The following is an 18212-nucleotide window of genomic DNA, read 5'->3' as shown; positions in this document are numbered from 1 at the left end:
GCTGTGATCTCTGTAAAACCCCTCATTTGGAGAATCAAGGCCTCAAAGATCAATTAATTCCCCAGGGTATTTAATCCCTGACTGCCTGGGTAATAAGAGGGCAGGGGAAGTCTGTCTGTGCTTGGAGGCTCCGAGCAGCAGGAGCTGTTCCTTCCCAACCCCTCTGTGTCTCCAGCAGCTCTTGTCCTCATCCAGCTCCTCCGGATCCCGGGGCAAACACAGAGCCCGGGTGAGGGAAAGCAGAGAGCTGTTCTGGACTCTGAAATAAGAACACAGACACACAGAGCATGGCACATACCTGGGACAGCAGCCCAGATCTTCAAAGGTTTTAATTTTACCCCACGCCCCCTCCCCAGATTTTTGGATATCTTCTTGACAAATCACTTTAACAGTTTTATTTACAGTAATAAAAATAAATTACTCTTACAGATGAATGTATAATATTATACACAATAGAGATACAGTGCAATAACAGCATTGATTTGTTTTCACTCGGTCATAAAGTGCATCGAAGGGGCTTGATTGAACCATAACTGGATGATAACTGTACATTTTCCTTTGAGATCATCTTTCCCAGTCAAGTTTAAAGGCTCGTGACAGCACTGACAGCAAAACAAGGTGCTGTCCTGATTGCTGAGGGATGGCCTCATTACTGGGAGATCGGGTGGGACGGGAGGCAGGGGATGGGGGATGGATTCCCACCCTGTCTGTGCTGCTGGCAGTGCCCGGCCAGCGCGGCCCGGGGCTCAGAGCCCCAGCGGGGAGCACAGAGCTGGCCCTGCCTCTGTGGGAGGCTCCTGCTGGGCTGGGCCACCAGAAACTCATCCCTGCCTCGAGGCTGGAGGATTCCCTGGCCGGGAGGATGCTCTTTATCGCGGGGGCTGGTGTGCTCTGTCCTGCTCCCCAGGGACAGCAGCCTCCAGCCCCGTCCTTGGTCCTTGTCCCTGTGCTGCAGAGCAAAGGCAAGGCAGAGCCCAGGGCTGCAGCCCGACCCTGCCCAGCTGGAATAAAAGCTTTTCCTGGGACGAGCCAGCTGTTTTCCAGCTCCCAGAGCCTGCAGTAAGGCCATAAACCTGTGCTTGTGGTTTCAGTGGCCAGGGACACGATGTGCTGTCAGTGGCCTCAGCAGGGAAGGGATCACCTTGGAGCCCGCTCAGCTGGCACCGAGCAGAACTCCTGAAGGAACTGGCACCCCTGGAGCTGGAGACAGCTCACTCACACCCCTCAAAGCCAGGGACTAAAGGGCTTCACACCACCCCTCTGACCTGGGTGTTCTCTGCTGAAAAGCCCCTTTTCTCTCTGTGCTGCAGAGTTTTCCAGTGGGATGGGAGAGCTCTGCTCCCAGGGCTGCAGGGACACTGGGAGGGTGCTCAGGGGATTCTGCAGTGGGCAGCTGCACCGACAACAGAAGAGCTGCAAAGGGTCCAAGTGGAGCTGCCTCACCTCGCCACGAGGGAAGGCTGAGAGGAATTACAAGGAAATACCATGTGCATCCAACAATTATTCCCGACAATTAGAAGTGTACTGTTAATTTGTCATTAGCAATGATGTGGGTCTCGATGCTGGTCGGGACACACCAATACAAGTGAGTACCAATGGCCTTTTGAAAGGTCTCCCCACCCCAAATTTGATGCTTTTACAAGAAAGAGATACTTCATCACCTAACGAGAACAGTAATGGTTTCTTGGGGGTTCATTCCAGGTTCAATTAAAACTCTTTGATATGAACACACTGGGGCTGCCACATCAGGACTGAGACCCTTGGCATCTTTACTGCTGCTTACTGACATGAGGCTGGTTAAAGAGAGACATTTTCACTGCTCAAAGTCCCAAACTGACCAAAAGGGAAAAGGAAAAAAGAAAACAAAACCCAAAATAAAACTAAGCAGCTTCGTTGGTAGAGTCTGTGCATTTTAATAGAGTTTTTTGGTTTTGTTTTTTTCTTTTTTTAATTTCTCATGCTTGGACAGGGACATGGGCTTGTTGTAAATGCACAAGCTCCCCCCAGCCCTGGCACATCTCCACGAACCTCATGGCAGCTGTGGTTACATCCCGCCCCACGGTGGCCCTGGCCTTGTCACAGTGTATTTGAGGAATGTTTGCTCCTTCTTTCTCCTCCTCACCCTCTCCTCATCCCCTCAACCAGCCAAGCACCAGCACCAAAAGCCTTTCACCTCTACATTCTGCTGGCCACCAGCTCGTAGTGGAAAAGCCAAAGGCACCCAGAAACCTGTAAATAAATCAGCAAATAAGCATGGATTCATTTCCCTGGCTATGTTGATCCCTGCCATGGGCTCAGCGCTGCTTGGATGCCACCTCTAATTACTAAGGACCAGTTTTCTGCCCATTTCTGCTGCTGTAGATCCAAACCAGCTCCTGGAGAGTCCAGAAGCGACCAGAGTCTAAGCCCAGCCTGGCTCTGGCCTCTCATCCTTTATCAAAAGCTATGTGCAAAGCTCAGAGTTTGAAGATGCGGTGGCAATACCCTGGCCAGGGTGAGGACAGGGAGTCCTTCCCAACCAAACACCATCAGCCCTCTCCAGGCAGCTCCAGCTCCCACCTGGAGTGGCCAGGGGGACTCTGTGGACATCAAAGGGCACCTGCAAATTTCCACAAGCCAGAGACCCTGTGCTTTGCAGGACTGCCACCGTCCCCTTGTCTCAGCTGAAAAGCACAATCATTACATCAGAGGCTTTCAGGCCCTCAGTTTAACAGAGATGCAGAATCCCAGGTGGAGGAGGCCTCCCAGTACATCCAACACCAGGAAACATGGAGCACTGGCTGTACCCCAGTTGCTCTGTGTCCTTCTGGTGGTGCCAGGAGGTGGACAGGGGCTGCTGGGCTCTTTTCACCAAGTTTTGGATCCCCAGTGGATCCTCAGAGGATCCACCAGCTGGAAACCCCATTTTGCTTTTGGTGATTCCCTGACCATCGGTGCCTCATCCTCATGGGATTCCATGACATTCATGGGAGCTGCTCCCTCTTTATGGCAGCAGAACCCCATCCTGAAGCCCTGCATTCCATCCTAAACACATCCCAAAGCCAGCCCCAAACACCAGGACATTCCCACCCTGTGCACAGCAACGCTGCCTCAGCAAGTGATTTAAGGTTTTAAATCAACTTTCCTGCTGTTCACCATGAGGAGGCTCCAAAATCCATCATCCCCCTGATGTCCACCATTGCCACTCCAAACTTTCCCAGTAAAAGGTTTTATCTATGGGAAACAAAACCAGAACAAAACCAAAGCACTGCAGCAAAGGTGCAGTAAAATGGTCAGAGGTTTCCACAAGGCAACGCATGGCAGGTGAACCTAAACCTCTTCATCCTCTTCTTCATTTCCCCTCATTTCCCCCTCTTTCCTCTGACAAAATGGGAGAGGAAAAGCAGAAAACAAACAAACAAACAAAAAAAACCCCAAAAAAACCCAAAACAAAACAAAAAACCACCTGGAAATTGCACTATTTTTATTTAGGGCAATGACAGAAAAAAATGCCAATTTATCAATTTATCAAAAAGGGTTTTTTTTAGAGGAGATTTCTTGAGACTTTTCCTGAAACCTTACAAGTGTTCTTAACAACTTCCATGGGCAGCTTTAGCATGTCAAAGAGAGATGTGCTGGCCCATCACACAAAAATAAATGAGACCCTTATTTTACAGCAATTCTGAGCATGGAATAGGCTGGTACCACATCCCGGCGCTGACTGTGAGCAGGGTCAGTGCACTCAGGGACCAGAACTCAGAGTTTGCCTTTGCCAAAGGGGTGTGAATGTGTTTGGGTGAGCCCCCAGTGCCCCAGTGAGGACACCCCCCTGCTCTTAACCTCACTCTGGCAGCGGCTGTGTCCCCAGCTTTAGCTCCCCACACCCCAAATCTTTCTCCTCTTGCTGTGGAGGGCCACAGCGAGAAATTTTTCATTGATCCTCATTTGACTTTGGCGAAGTTCATGAGTGCATCCCTCAAACTGAGACACATTTTAGGAAAGCAACTAAACTCTAAAAAGAACATTGTTAAAATCAAGCTCTTCAGCGACAGGGAATTTACTGGAAAGCCAAGAAAATGCAACTTTTTTTTGTGTCAAGGTTTCTCTGGAGCTGATTAGTTAAACTACCTTTCATCTAAAGATACAAAATGAGCTGCCCAGAGAAACAAATCCTGACTTCTAGCTAGGGTGGTTGTAGAAAAACATTTCAAATGTTCACAATGTTTCAAAAAGGGTTCGAGCTATTGAGTTTTCACACTGAGGAACTGCAGGGACCTGGCTGCACTTAAGAAACCAGAAGAATGAGTAAAGTGTTTGTAAAAATATTAGTCTTACATATATATTTACTTTAAAACTTACATTGATTCCACATTGTGCCAACTGCCCATTCTCCAAGGAATTCATCAGAGAAAGGGAATGGGAAAAAAACCCCAAACCCACAAAACATAAAAACTGCAGGACTGGCCACCTCTCACAGGCAGACAATAAGTCCAAGCCCCAGGCACACTTGGGAACCTCAGAGCTTTCTCTTGTGCACTTAGCTCCGAGGAGCAAGAGATTCATTGCCAGATCCAGGGACAAAACCCACCTGGACCTGTCTGTACCCAGCCATAAAGTGACTTTGTACCCTCTGCAGCCACGCAAAGCAGGAATATTTCTTCCACTGTCACAGACTCACAGAATGTTACAGGTTGGGAGGGACCTCAAAGCCCATCCAGCGCCACCCCTGCCATGGCGGGGACACCTCCCACTGTCCCAGGCTGCTCCACGCCCAATGTCCAAGCTGGACTTGGGCACTGCCAGGGATCCAGGGGCAGCCCCAGCTGCTCTGGGCACCCAGTGCCAGGGCCTGCCCACCCTCCCAGGGAAGGATTCCTGTCCAATATCCCATCCATCCCTGCCCCCTGGCAGTGGGAAGCCATTCCTTGTCCTGTCACTGCACACCCTTGCCAAAGTCCCTCTCCAACATCACAACAATTTCTCTACAGCAAAGCAGAATGTTTGGGTACCAGACCCAGCTGCTGGGGGCTCTCCCGAGCCCCCATGCCAGGACCCCGGGCAGCACCCCCTGTGCCCTGAGCCGCCCTGGATGTCCCGCCCCAGCCCTGCCCCGTCTCCGGGGGCTGCTGGGGTTCTTCCTTTCTTTATCAGTGAATGCACGATTCCACCTCCCGGCCAAAAGAAAGCACAGGATAAAGGACACTTCATCACGGCCTCGCTAACACCACAGAGCACATCACACAGCACGGCAACGGCGGGGCTGGCGCTTCCCGGAGGAAGCGAGGTAAAGTGGCAGCATCAGCAGTGACACGTGTGGCGGCAGAGGCTCCTCTCTCGGGGACTCCAGCAAGCCCGGACCCCTCTTTGGATGAAAACCCCACCCCATGTAAACAACTCGTGTGAACGGGGGGAAAGCAGCACCCCGCTGCCCAGCCGGACAGGGAGAGCCCTTCCTTGGCCGCCCAGGCTTTGGGGTGCAGGGCACCCCAGCTGCCCTCGCCACCCCCACACCGCCAGCGCTGCCCCAGCATTTTCGGGGGAGGGGGGAAGGAGGGAACGGATTCCCTGGGTGCCCCCATCGCTGCGACAGCCCGAACAAGCCGCAGCTCAAGTGTCTTTCACGGGCAGGTTCTCAAAGCACGCAGGCACGGGCAGCCGCCGTGCCCCTCCTGCCGCGGCCCCCGGCCGGAGCTCTCCTCCCCGCGGTGCTGAACGCGCCCCCGTTATTGCATAGCATCGCAGGCCCTGATTTCGGGGGATGGGCGCAGCCACCCCACGCGTGGGGACCAGCCCCGCCGGGGGGACGCGACACCTCCCTCCCCGCCCCCCGCCCCTGTGGCCTTCCCATGGGATGTGCCCGAGGCGCGGCACCACCCGGATGGGACCCGCTGCTCCCCTGGCTCCTTACCCCGAGAGCAGACAAACGCCATCGTGCGAGGATCCTTTTTCTTTGCTTTTTCTTTTTTTTTTTTTTTTTTCTTTCTCTCTCTCTCTTTTTTTTTTTTTTTGTGTGTGTTTTGTGTTTTTAAATAAAAAATAAAATGTGTAAGAAAATAACATTTCTAAAGGAAACCATTATCACTCTACTCTCTCTCTTTCCTTTTCTCTTTTGCCTTTTTTTTTTTTTTTCCCTCTTTTTGGCCACCTTTCCATGGAACGAGATGTGCTGACCGGAGAGGGGACTCCTCCCGGTAGGAGACAAAAACGACAGAGGGGAAAAAGAGAAGGAGCAGGAGAGCCAGGGAGCTCCTCCGGCTCCGTGCTCGGTCCTCACACGTCGCTGGATGTCCTTGGTCTGGAGGAGAACGTGGAAGGGATGCACCCGCAGCAGGCCAGCCAGAGCGACTTCTGGATGTCCGGGTTTCTGAAGGCGTAGATGATGGGGTTGATGAGCGAGTTGCAGGTGGCGGGCAGCGCCAGCGAGTAGGTGTACACCGCGGGGTAGCTGGAGTCGGCCACCAGCGAGTAGATGGCGAAGGGGATCCAGCACAGGGCGAAGGTGCCGAGGATGAGCGACAGCGTGGAGAGCCCTTTGCGGGTGGAGCTGGCCTGCGCCGTGGCGATGAACTGGTGCTGCACGGCGATCTGCTGGGCGTGCCGGAAGGCGATCTTGCAGATCTGCAGGTAGAGCTGCATCATGAGGGCGAAGAGGAGCAGGAAGGTGACGGCCAGCACGGCCGCGTTGTCCTTGGTGACGGGCCGCAGGATGCTGCAGGAGCTCTGGTCCCGCAGGCAGTTCCAGCCCAGGAGGGGCAGCAGCCCCACGCCCAGGCACAGCAGCCACATCAGCAGCACCATGGCGCAGGTGAAGCCCAGCGTGCGCTCGCTGTGGTAGGTGAGCGCGTTGTACAGCGACAGGTAGCGGTCCACGGTGATGGCCAGGAGGCTGCAGACGGAGGCGGAGAAGGCGGCCAGCAGCAGCCCCGCCGCCGCCAGCTCCGCCGCCTCGCTGGGCGGCCGCAGCAGGTAGCGCACGGCGAAGTTGGCCACCAGCCCCAGCCCGGCCAGCAGGTCGGCCAGCGCCAGGCTGCCGATCAGCAGGAACATGGGCGCCCGCAGGCTCGGCGTGTAGAACAGCACGGCCAGCACCAGCGCGTTCTCGCCCGCCACCGCCGTGCCCGTGGCGCACAGCGCGATGTCCCAGGGGCTCACGGACCCCGCGGCCGCGGCCCCGCCGCCCGGCGCCGCCGTGCCCGGCCCGGCCGCCGCCGCCGAGGGCCAGGCGGGGGGCTCCGAGGCGTTGCCGAGCCCCGGGAGCCGCTGCTGCTGCTGCGGCTGCGGCGGCCACGGCTCCCCCATGGCGGCGGGGCCGTGCAGCATCGCTGGGGAGAGAGGGAGAAGGGGGCGGTGAGGGACGGACCCCGAGCCCCCGGAGAGCCGCCGAGCCCCGCGCTCAGCCCGGGCAGCGCCGCGCCGAGCCCGCGCCTCGACCGTCGCCCGGAGCCGCGCCGAGCCGGGGGAGACCCCGGCCGAGCCCGCCCCGCGTTGCGGAGCCCCCCGCCCCGGGACACCGCGCCCCGCACCGGGCCGCCCCCGCCCGCCGCATCCCCGCCCGCTCCCCGCCAGCCCGACTGCAGCTTCCCTGGGATCGCGCCCCCCCCATCCCCGGTTCGCCGCCCCCCCCGCCCCACACGCACCCCTGGCCGCTATCTCCCGCCGGGCTGAGGCCGAGCACAACTCATCACCCCGCTGCCCGCAGCCGCCTCCGTGCGCTCGGCTCCATGCAGGGTCCGCAGCCACTGCGCACCCGGTGAGGAACCGGCCGCCCCCTCCTCCTCCTCCCCTCCCTGGGGCACGGCCACCTTTGCTACCTATTTATAGCGCAACCCCTCAGCCCCCCCCTCCGCCCCGCAGCCCTTTCTTTTTTGCGTGCAGTGAGTAAAAATAAACACTATTAATAGGCCAGCGCCTGTATGCGGAGCCGCTGATGGAAGGAGAAGGCAGCGGCAAGGAACAGCCTACGTTAAGTTTCTCCTTCCTCCCCGCCTTTCCCTCCTTTGGAAAAGGCTGCTGCAAGATGCTCCTGGCCGGCGGCAGCATCCTGCCGTGCCCGCGGGACTGAATCCCCCGCCCGGGGTGGGCAGCCGAGGTGTGCGAGGTGTGAAGGTCGGGCTGTGCCCGCAGCCCGCTGCCATCCCCCGCCGCCACCATCGCCCCTTCCCGCAGGCAGCCGCGGCGCCGGGGGTTGTTGTTTTACCTGGTTTTAATGCTCGAGGATCGGCTTGCTCCCCCCTCCCCGTTTTTATTTTTTTCCTCGCCGGTCCTTCCAGCCCTCGGTGCGAAGCCTCATTCCTCGGCGAGCATCGCTAATAGCGTTGGCAGAGAGCTGGCTGGCATCGACTTGCACTTAATATTCCTGCCCCATTGGATCTGCTGATAAATCTCAACTCTGACGTCAAAGTCTTCACTTATATTCATGATCCAAGTCTGTGAATCAGAGCCGCTGTGATCAGAATAACAACAAGGCTGGCTCCCCGCTCCACATCCCCTCGCACACCCGCAGGCACGCGGGGGGTGCCGCGCCCGCCCCGCCGATCGTTCATTCATCACCTCCCGCCGCCCCGACGCGCCTCCCCAAGGTCGGGCCCGCTGCACCTGCGTCCTGCGGATGCAGCTTGGGCACCGGCCAGGCCCGGGCGGCACGCAGGGTTTATTTTTACCGCTTGTGCCGAGGGACGCGGGGATGCGAAGGGAGGGCGGCGATCCGGCGCGGCGCGGCTCCGGGGCCGCGCTCCTCAAGGACAATGTCCGGGACAGCGGCACCGGCACCCTGCGCCTCCGGGACGCGGCGGCCGAGGCTGCTCGGGGATCCTGGACGGCCAGCCCGGGCCAGGGGCATCCCTCCACCGGGAAGCACCGCATCCCGGAGCCTTCGCCCCACACGGGCTTCCCTCCAGCCAGCGAAAAGCTGGGATGAGGAGGAGCTCACTGGAATTGGGACCTGCCCAAGGACGCTGGGTACGGGGGTCTGACCCCTCACCGCAGCACCCACCCATCCCCAGAGCTTCCTCCCCGACTGTTTGGGAAAGGAACAGCCTGGAAAGGAACAAATCCCAAAGACACGGTTATTTTTCCAGCTATAAATGGCTCCGTGATTCATCTCGGGAGCAGGATCATCAAAGCAGGGATGCTCAGCTCCTGGATCCACGCGATTTCAGCTACACCTTCTCCCCTTTTTCCTACTCGTTTCATAACACTCCAGCTTCCCCCTTTCATCCCCCTCTCTCTTCCAGGCTGGTGCAGCCAGCTCAGCGCTGGGAAGGATTCCCAGCTCCTGATGTGCAGAGATATTTAGGTGAATAGCGGTGATTCTGGCTGAACCCAACCGCCCCAATTTGGAGCATCTGGGTTGCTAATCAGGCCAAGCCCCGTCCCGGGGGATGGCAATCGTCATCTACCTGGGGCCGCGTGACCGAGCGCCGTGAGCCGGGCGGCGGCAGAAGGGGCGGAGGAAACCCGAGCGAGGAGCTGAATGAATTCGCTCCCGCTCCCGGGAATTACGCACGGCCCGGGGAAGGGGAGGCGGCTGGGCGGCTCTGCCCGGGGAAGGGGAGGCGGCTGGGCGGCTCTGCCCGGCTCCCCCCGGCAGCGGCGCCTGCCAGCAGCGGGGTGCGGGACGCGCTGCAAGGAGCGCCGGCGGCAGGGGGGATGCGCCCGCCGTGCCTGGTGGTCTGTGGGGTCAGAGCCCACCCAGGACGGGCCAGGAGCGCTGCGGGGCTGAGCAGGGATGTCCCCGCTGTCCCCAGCCCCCGGGTGCGGCCGGCAGCAGGGCTGAGCGAGGATGGGCACACCCAGCGCGCACCAGCGACCCGCCTGGCCCTTGTCCCCTGGAGCTGCCCCTGGCAGGGACACGCGTGCTCCAGAGGATCCCGGCTGACCCCAAACCCCGTGGGCTCGCTGCAGCTGCCTTGGCGCTCCTGCTCCATCCAGCATCCCACCCTTCCTGCCCTCTCCCTGCCGAGCTCCTCAAACGCCCGGCACTCCCACGGCAGCCTCTTCCTTCCCACCTCCAGCTCCTCCCCTCGACATCCCACCACAGGTTTGCCCCAGTCCCAAGATGTTTTTCCTGTGTCCCACAGGAATACCAGCCCCTGGCAGGTGTTACCTCTCCTGGCTCCAGAAGGGCCCCTTTCCATACACACATCCCAGTGGATTTCAGCCAGTGCTGGGAGCTGCGTGTCCTCCTGCCCAGGGAAGGGCAGCCCCGTGCCTCCAATGGGATTTTTTGGGATTCCACCTGTGCAAGGGGGTGTGGTGCATTGGCAAAGCACTGGCTGGGGTACCCCAAGAATGCTGAGATTTTCTGGTGACAAAAATGACATTACCTGGCCCCTTTAAACCAGGGCTCGCTGTCCCCAGAGCATCCCTGTTGCACATGAGAGGACGGGCCACTGCACACCCTGTTTTCAAGGCTTGAGAGTCTTCTTTTTCAAGTTGTATTCAATGTTCTGAGCTCCCTGAGCAGCCGCATGACCATTCTGGAAATATTCCTATATTAGATATAGGAATTTATCTGTATTTAAATTACAGACTCAATAGAGAGGAGCAAAGATCAAAGCTAAGCAAAGGCACAAGCCTGACATTAATTACTGAGCAAGAGGCCACCAGCCTCACCTGGGAATGCTGTTCAGCATGGAAAATATCTCCCACCTTCATTCCTCATCATCCTCCTTGGATTTTGGCCCTTGGGAGAAAGCTCAGTGGTGGACAAGGCAGATTTTCCTGTGGCACTGCCCTGTGGGGGTGTCGGGTGCTCCCAGCCCCCAGCAGGGCTTGACCTGGGGCTCATCCTCCCTTAGAATTTGTGCTTTTCTGGTTAAAACAAGTGGGTGGCAAGTTAAAACTGGGCTGGCAATCACTAATGACATGGCATCCCAGGCCCAGCCCACTGGGAACCAAAGCTGGAGCAAGGGCTGCTGTGTAAGGGCGCACTGGTGGTACAGAGGGATAACCACAACCCCAATTCTCCATCATTTTATCTCCACAAGTATCAAAATCGGCTTTTCATCTTTTCTTTGGGGAAACGTCATCACCTCCCGGCATCCCATCAGCTTTTCCCACCCCTGCTCCCGCTCCTCTGGGAGCATCCTGTGGCTGAGCTGACAAATCCACGAGCTCCCTGCCTCGTGCCCCCCGAGCCAGGCTCAGAGCCACGCTGCTGGAACATTCCCCCACATTTTATTTCTCTTCTCTGCAGTGAGCGGATCCAGCCTCATTCCAGCACCTCCGTCGTTCCCTGTTACTCCAACGGTGCTTGAGGAGCTCCAAGCAGGAAAAGCTCGGCTATAATTAGCAGTGCTGACTAATCAGGGTGGCAAACAAGCTCTCGGAGCCCGCCACCCTCCCCAAAACGGGGCCGTCGGGGGCTGCGCTGCTGGGAGCGTGCGGAGCCCTACATTCAAAGGCTTTGCATAATTCGTGGTGGAAATGAGGCCATTTTCTCACTGCTGCCGCTGGAAAGATGGGAATTCTCCTAGAGCTGCTCCAGCTGCAGCATCCCAGCCTGGTGGGAAGAACCAGGGCTCCGAGGTGGGTTGGGCCGGTTGAGGTGCCGATGCCAAAGCCAGGCACTGGAGGGTGGCAGGCAGGAGTGTGGCTGATAAAATCATCCAGCTCTGTGGAAAAGGAGCTGGTTTGCCTGAAAAGCCTCTCTCCGGATAGCTGGAACGGGCCCTTCCAGGTCCTGGCTTGCAAGGGTGACCTCTGCCACCCCCTGCAGCAGCACTGTTGCAACCCTGACTCGGCCTCTTGGAGAGCCACGGGCGGATCTTTGGCTGTCCCAGCAGCAGGGAACACCTTCCTGCCCCCTTCTCTCTGGGCTGTCCAGCCTGGGGACAGTGGGGACACCGTGCCCCACTGCCCTGTTGTTGTTACACACGCAGGGAACGCTCCCCATTTAGGGGGACAGTGTCTGGCTGTGCCAGGAGGGAAGGAGCAATCCCAAGGCTCACTCTGACTTCTCCTCCTGATTCCCACCAAACAAACACTCAGGCCAGGCCAGGGGGAGGATTTTTGCTCCTTCCATCAGTGATATCATCCCCACACAAATGGTTTTGCTCCAAGTCCTTTCCTGAGCCAGAGGGACACATTTTGGAGCACCTTTGCTGGCACATGCTGTGTCACCATATGTCACTGAGCAGGGCTTCTGGGAAAAGGGTTTTTTTCCCCAGATAAAGGGTTTTGCACTGTGTTTTACTCCTTCTCCCAGGCTGTATGTGCTGTTCTGGCTGGGTGCCTCATCAGGAGTGACTGTTCCCCTAAACTGCCATTCAGCCATAGGGAACACTGGGAGCATGCAGAAGATGAGGCAAAATATTCAGCAAAATATGAGTGTGATAATTAATAATTAACAGTAACCCAATTTACCTGACATGGCACGGAGGTAAGGAAGGTTTTCTAGGGGTTTGGATGGGGAAAAGTAGGAAAAGCCCTTAAAAAAAATGGAAAACCTGGAAGACTTTGCATCCAAGTGCTGGGCAGCCATCCCTCCCTCTGTGCCACCTGCTGCCACCAAGGGGAGTTTTCCAAAACCAGGCTGGGAGTGAGCAGCTCCGGAGCACCAAACCCTGGAGCCACTGCAGAGAAGCAGCTCTGAGCACCAGGAAGGTCCCAGCTCTGTGTGGAAAAGCCCTCGGGTGTCCCGAGCCAAGGACACGCCAGCACCAGCAGGAATCCACAGGCACTGAGTGTGGAATCCATGCAGGGAAGGATTTGCTGCTCCATTCAATCCCTGAATGCCCTGGTGATCCCTCCTGGGGGACTGGCACAGGGCAGCACGATGTTTTCCTGGGAAAACCCCCTGTGGTGGCCCTGGAAGCACCTCCAGCCTCCCCAGCTCCCTTCCCACTGGGCAGGAAGGACACTGGCTTCCAGAAATCCCAGGGAACAAATTCCCAGCTTTGAAGTGGAGCACCAGGCAGCTCAACACCCCCACCCCCGTCCTCTATTTATTGATTTTAACTCGGGCTTCTGACATTAAAACAGGGTCCTGTGTGGAGCCACAGCACTGGGCTCCCCTCCTGAGCACAGGCACATTCCTGGGAATTAGCCTGGGGAACCACAGTGCCTGGATCCAGAGCCCTGCTCTCCAAGATAGGGTGGGTTAGGACATCACCCAGAAGAGGCCACAGCTGCTGGCTGGGAGTGAAATCATTTCCATAAAGCAAGTGCTTGGCTTGGAAAAAATCAGTTTCCTTAAAGAGAGCCATGAGTGGGGCTTGCCAGCAACGTGGTCGCATCCCAACCCTCAGCCTGAGCTGCACCCACCTGGATTTTGGGAGCGTGGAAGTGTTTTTCCCTCTCTGGGCATAGCAATTTCTCCTTCAGCACCACTGTCCAGAGCTGTCTCAGCACTCGGGGATTCCCCCAGGATGAAAGAGACATTTCCAGGAGTGTGAACACCCAGCCAGAGAGGGGAGCTGCCAAACATCTGGGAATCTGCCTTCTCCATCCTCCAGGCTGGGGTTTAAAGCAGGGAGGTTCTCTGGTCCCACAGGAATTCCCTCTGCCCTGGGGGTTTCACCCCAGAGCTGTGCTGGGCCTCTCCCCCCGGTGATGCTGGAGGTGGCTTGGCTGAGAAACATCCTCCCCCCAGACCCCCACGGAGGAACTCATGGCAAAAAGGCACCTGGAGGAGGGAATGGGAGAAGCAGCAACAGGGAAAACCCTCCAAATTCTTTAAAACTGCTGAATTTGAAGGGTTTGGGGGAGATGAAAGCAGCAGGATGGATGGGGAGGATGAGACCCAGAACTGCACCTTCCCGCCCAGTTTTGAGCTGTTCCCCCGAGGTTTTCTGATTTTTTTTTTTTTTCTCCTGAAAGGTCAGCTCTCTTGTCAGAGCTGGAAGTCACAAGCACCATCCCTGACACGAGTGCAGTGGTGTTTGATGAGTCACTTGTTTAACAGGAAGAGGCTGCTGGTTGCTATAGGGATGGCAGCAGAGGGGAGAGGATCCCTCCTTTACCCTGGTCAAACAGAAAAACGCGACGATTCCGGCCCAAACTCCCCTTTGCTGCAACTTTTTGGCACAGTTTGGTATCCTGGCTGCGGGATGGCCAGGCAGGTCCCTGAGCAAGGGACATCCTGGAGTTTGGGGACATCACAGGGCTGGGAAAAGTCGGGGGAGGGCTCTGGATGAGCTCTGGGCTTGTGCACCACGGGGGACTGGGAGCTCCAGGGGCTTTGGGGTGACAGGAGCAGACCCTGCTGAGGTCCCCACCCCTCCTCAAGGCTTTTCCCTCTAGGGAAGGGAATCGCAGCGCTCCCGGGAGAGCCCGATCCCTCTGCCAGGGAGCTGCCGCCCTGCTGGGAAAGGTGAGAACCGCGCGGGGCTGGGGAGCCGTGCCTGCTGTCACCTTCGGAAATGAGGCCGAGGGTCACCGAGGACACTCCCAATGTCACCGTGAGCCATCTCCTCCCGGCTCGGTGACTGCCAGCCGTCATCCCCCGGCTGTCAGCACCCCCAGCCCGCAGCCAGGCTCCTCCAGGGCTGCTCAGTCCCTCCTTGCCCCCCTCGTTTCCCCTTCCCTGGGATTCATCCCCAGATTCAGACCCGCACGAGGCTCCCGGCTGCTTCTACAGGGACGTGGTGGGGGAATTCTGCCAGGTCCATCCCTGCAGACCCTCGGGAACCCCCAGCTGCTGCTGTCCCCCGGGCCACCCCCAGCTCCTCATTAGGGAGTCGCTAATTACCTCGCCACTGCTCCTTGAGGCTTTGTGTGGCTGAGTTTAGCTCCCGGCACGGATGCACTTTGCCCACCCGCACTTCTTCCTGTGGATCAGGAGAATTTGGTGCCTCTTCGTGAGGGGAGGAGAGAGGGCAGAAGCCTCCAGGCTTCACCTGTGCTCTGCAAAAGTGTTTGTATTCGATCCCTCCTGCATGAGGGGGTTTAAGAGATCCTTACTGTGCTCCCAGCAGCTCTGGGTTTCAGAGAGGAGCATCTTTACCCCTCCACAAATCCACCGGGAAAAACAAAAGGTGGAGGAAAAGAGAAGATGGCACTGGGAGAGACCCAGCCCTCCGTGGGGGCATGACGGTTCTGGGTGCTCTGATGCCACGGTGGCACTGCCAGCACCGGGGGAGGCTCTGTCCCCCCACCTTCGTCCTCTCCAAGCCACCACGGCCCCCCCAAACCCAACCTGGCAAATTCCCCAGGCATTTTGGGAGCTCCTCACGCTGGCAGCACCACGCCCATGGAGGGGGGAGCACTGCAATTCCCTCTGCTCCACGAATCCCCTCGTGCTTCACAGGGTGTCTGTGCCCAAATCTGCCTCGTTGGGTGCCTGAGTTCCCCAAATCCTGCCCTGCCGGGTTCCTGCATCCCAAATCCTGCCCTGCCAGGTTCCTGCACCCCAAATCCCCCTTGTTGAGTCTCTTCCCATCAAATCCCCCTTGTTGAGTGCCAACCCCCCGATCCTGCCTCAGCCAGTCCCTGACCCCCAAGTCCCGTCCTGCTGTGTCCCTGCACCCCAAGGTGCACAACCCCAACCCTGGGGAAGGGTGGAATTCTCCATGGCCACCCAACCAAATTATCACAGCCCTGTGCTTCACGAAATCCCACTCGAAATCATCCACCATGGGATCATCTGAGGCCAGGTGGTTCTTTCAGCGAGGGGAAACCCCTCGTTTTCCCATCAGGTGTTTCTTGGGGCACACCAGAGGTTCTCTAAGGAGCGCAGCACCAGCGGCAGCTCCCGGCCGAAGGTCGGCTCCGCGCACGGATTCACGCCGGGACACGGCGGGCGGGCGAGCGCACGGCTATTTTTAGCTGCGTGGCTTTTTAAGAGAACAAAACCCCATCCAGGAAAAAAACATCGCGGGGATATCGGGAGAAATAAACCGAGCCCAAGTTGCCGGTCCTTGGGAGCGCTCCTCGGAGCATCCCTGAGGGCTCGGGCACCCGCAGCCCGACCCCCCGCCCTGGCTCACGGCAAATTTAGGGAAATGTCAGAAATTTCACCCCAAGGCACAGGGTGTCGGCGTTTCCTGACCCTGTGAAACCGGGAACAGGGAGATCAGAGCATCCTCCCGGCGCCCAGCTGGGTGCTCTGGCATTCATTAGTGCCTGAGCTCCGTTAGGAAGGGGAGGGAAGCGAAGGCAGCGGGGTTGGTTTGCGGAGCACCCAGGGCAGGTGGGGCCACGGCCAGAACCCCCCCAGCAGCCTGGCTCGGCCCTCGGGGGCTCTTCTGGGGCTGGAGCATCCCCAGGGCTGGGCTCCGTCCCTGTGCCCCAGCACAGGCATCCCAAGCTGTCCCTGGGTGCCCCTTCCTGCCTGGCACTGCATTGGAGCAGGCAAATCCAGGGGTATTTCCCCTCTAATTACAGCATTTTCATCCTCCAAACCTTCCAAGGTGTCCCAACCCGGCAGCCAGAGCAGCACCGGGGGGTGGCACCTCCCCCGTGCCCTGCGCTGTGCCTGGCTCTGCTGCCCGGCCAGGAGGAACGCCCGGAGAAATGACCCCAAATCAGGGTGTGTGGGCTACCACGGGCGCCCGGACAAGGGGCAAAACCCTGGTGGCGAGCAGGGCTGTGCCTGGGTAGGCAATCTGCTCAGCAGGGTGAATAAAAGAGAGTTAATGCAGAGCAAGAGCCGCTGGAAAACCCCTGAGCCAGCCCAGCCCTCCATCTGCTGCTCCCGGCTCTGCACGGCTCTTGAGACAGCCTAAATCGTGCTGGAGTGAGGGAAAAGGGGGAAAAGAAACTGCCCAGCTTCTCCCGGCACCTGAGAGAGAGGAGATGCCCCGGAGCAGTGCTGGGGACTGCTCAGCAGCTTCCAAATGGAGCAAAACGCTGAAGTATTTTACCTCAGCTGCTCCAGCTGATGGGAAAATACTCCAACTATTTCTTACAACTACTTTAAACCCCTTTTACAATATCACAACAAACTAACAGTACTTGCTTGGCGATCTATCAACTATTTTACAACAGTTTCTAACCTATTTTTAACAGCCACCACACACAGAGTCCCCTTGGTTTTCCCTTCCCGTTTTGGCCCCGCTCCCGGGGGATGCTCCTGCAGCCGCTGCCTCCCAGCACAGCCCTTCTGTCCCTCGGCTTTGTCCCCTCTCTGCTCCAAGCACGGACACATCTCCTGCTCCCGGCTCCTACCCCTGCCGCAGCCCAGGATCGCGTCCCGCTCCTTGCCCGCGTGGCTTCGGAGAGGTTGGAGCTTGGCTGGAGATCTTTCTAGAAGATAAGGCGGTTGCCAGCTCTCCCGGGAATCCTTCTGTCCCCGAGTCACTGCTCTCGGGACACTTGGCTCAGACCGGGTGGAAACAGCACGGAGAAATTGGTTTTCCCAAATCCAGCAACCTCCTCCCGTGGAAGCTTTAATAAAACCAAAGCCTGGCTTTTCTGCTGGGTCTGAGGTTCAAGAAATTCCATTTGAACCTGGGTTTAGGCTCAGTTTTATACCATCCATGAGAAACCAGGAGAAAAAAAAAAAAGTAAGATCTCCATTCTCTTTTTCACTTTACTACTCCCGAGGGGTGAGTTAATAAAATAATTCCATTTTGCTCTGTCTGCTGGCTTCAGACATCCCATAATGGCTCTTCCTGATCCTCACCAACCTACATCTGTCCCCACATCCTAAGGGACACCTGGCTGGAGGCTGTGGAAGGAGATGAGCACCCCCAGCACCTGGAGGTGTCAGGACTGTCCCTCCGTGCAGCAGCAGCAGCAGCTCCCAGCTCTGCTTTGGCTCTCCTGTGCTGCAATGATGGCAGAGAATTCTGAAGGAATAAACTGGATTTTTTCCAGACTCGTGGCCTTTTGCTTGGAGAAATATTGTGACTCAAAATCTGAAAATGAGCAGTTTAATGATAAAAAAAAAAAAAAAGAAAAAAGAAAAAAAAGAAAAAAGAAAATAAAAGAGGACCTGGGGAGGATGGACAAGAATAATCCTTTCCCTGATCACCCCCACGTGCTGCCTCGTGCAATTCCCTGAGAATTTGCTGAGGAGGAGCTCGGGGTGTGAGGGTGGAAGCAAAGGGACCTGGAGCAGCTTCCAAATGGAGCAAAACACTGAAGTATTTTACCTCAGCTGCTCCAGCTGATGGGAAAGGGAGGATTTTTACAGGCGTGGGTTGGACCTACACGGGTTTCACCATCCAGGGATTCTCTGGGATTGCAGGGATGGAACTTGCCACCTGCCACAGTCCCCATGACCTGCAAGGACCCTGCTGTGCAGCTGATGCTTCCAAAATATCCAAGCATTCAAATCATTTCAAATC

General features: G+C 57.3%; 1 protein-coding gene across 1 annotated transcript; it reads right to left on the bottom strand.

The window, feature by feature from the left end:
- Positions 1-288: 288 nt before the first annotated feature.
- LOC119695003 (G-protein coupled receptor 12-like) lies at positions 289-7759 on the bottom strand. Its single transcript, XM_038122762.1, has 2 exons — positions 7617-7759; positions 289-7301 (listed from the first exon to the last, which is right to left on the bottom strand). The coding sequence occupies exon 2, from the start codon at positions 7297-7299 to the stop codon at positions 6250-6252; it is 1050 nt and encodes a 349-aa protein (XP_037978690.1). The 5' UTR covers positions 7300-7301; positions 7617-7759; the 3' UTR covers positions 289-6249.
- Between the last annotated feature and the right edge of the window lie 10453 nt (positions 7760-18212).

The sequence above is a fragment of the Motacilla alba genome, chromosome 4A (assembly GCF_015832195.1).
Source record: "Motacilla alba alba isolate MOTALB_02 chromosome 4A, Motacilla_alba_V1.0_pri, whole genome shotgun sequence".
Classification (NCBI taxonomy): Eukaryota; Metazoa; Chordata; class Aves; order Passeriformes; family Motacillidae; genus Motacilla; species Motacilla alba.
This window is presented reverse-complemented; position numbering and strand designations above follow the sequence as displayed.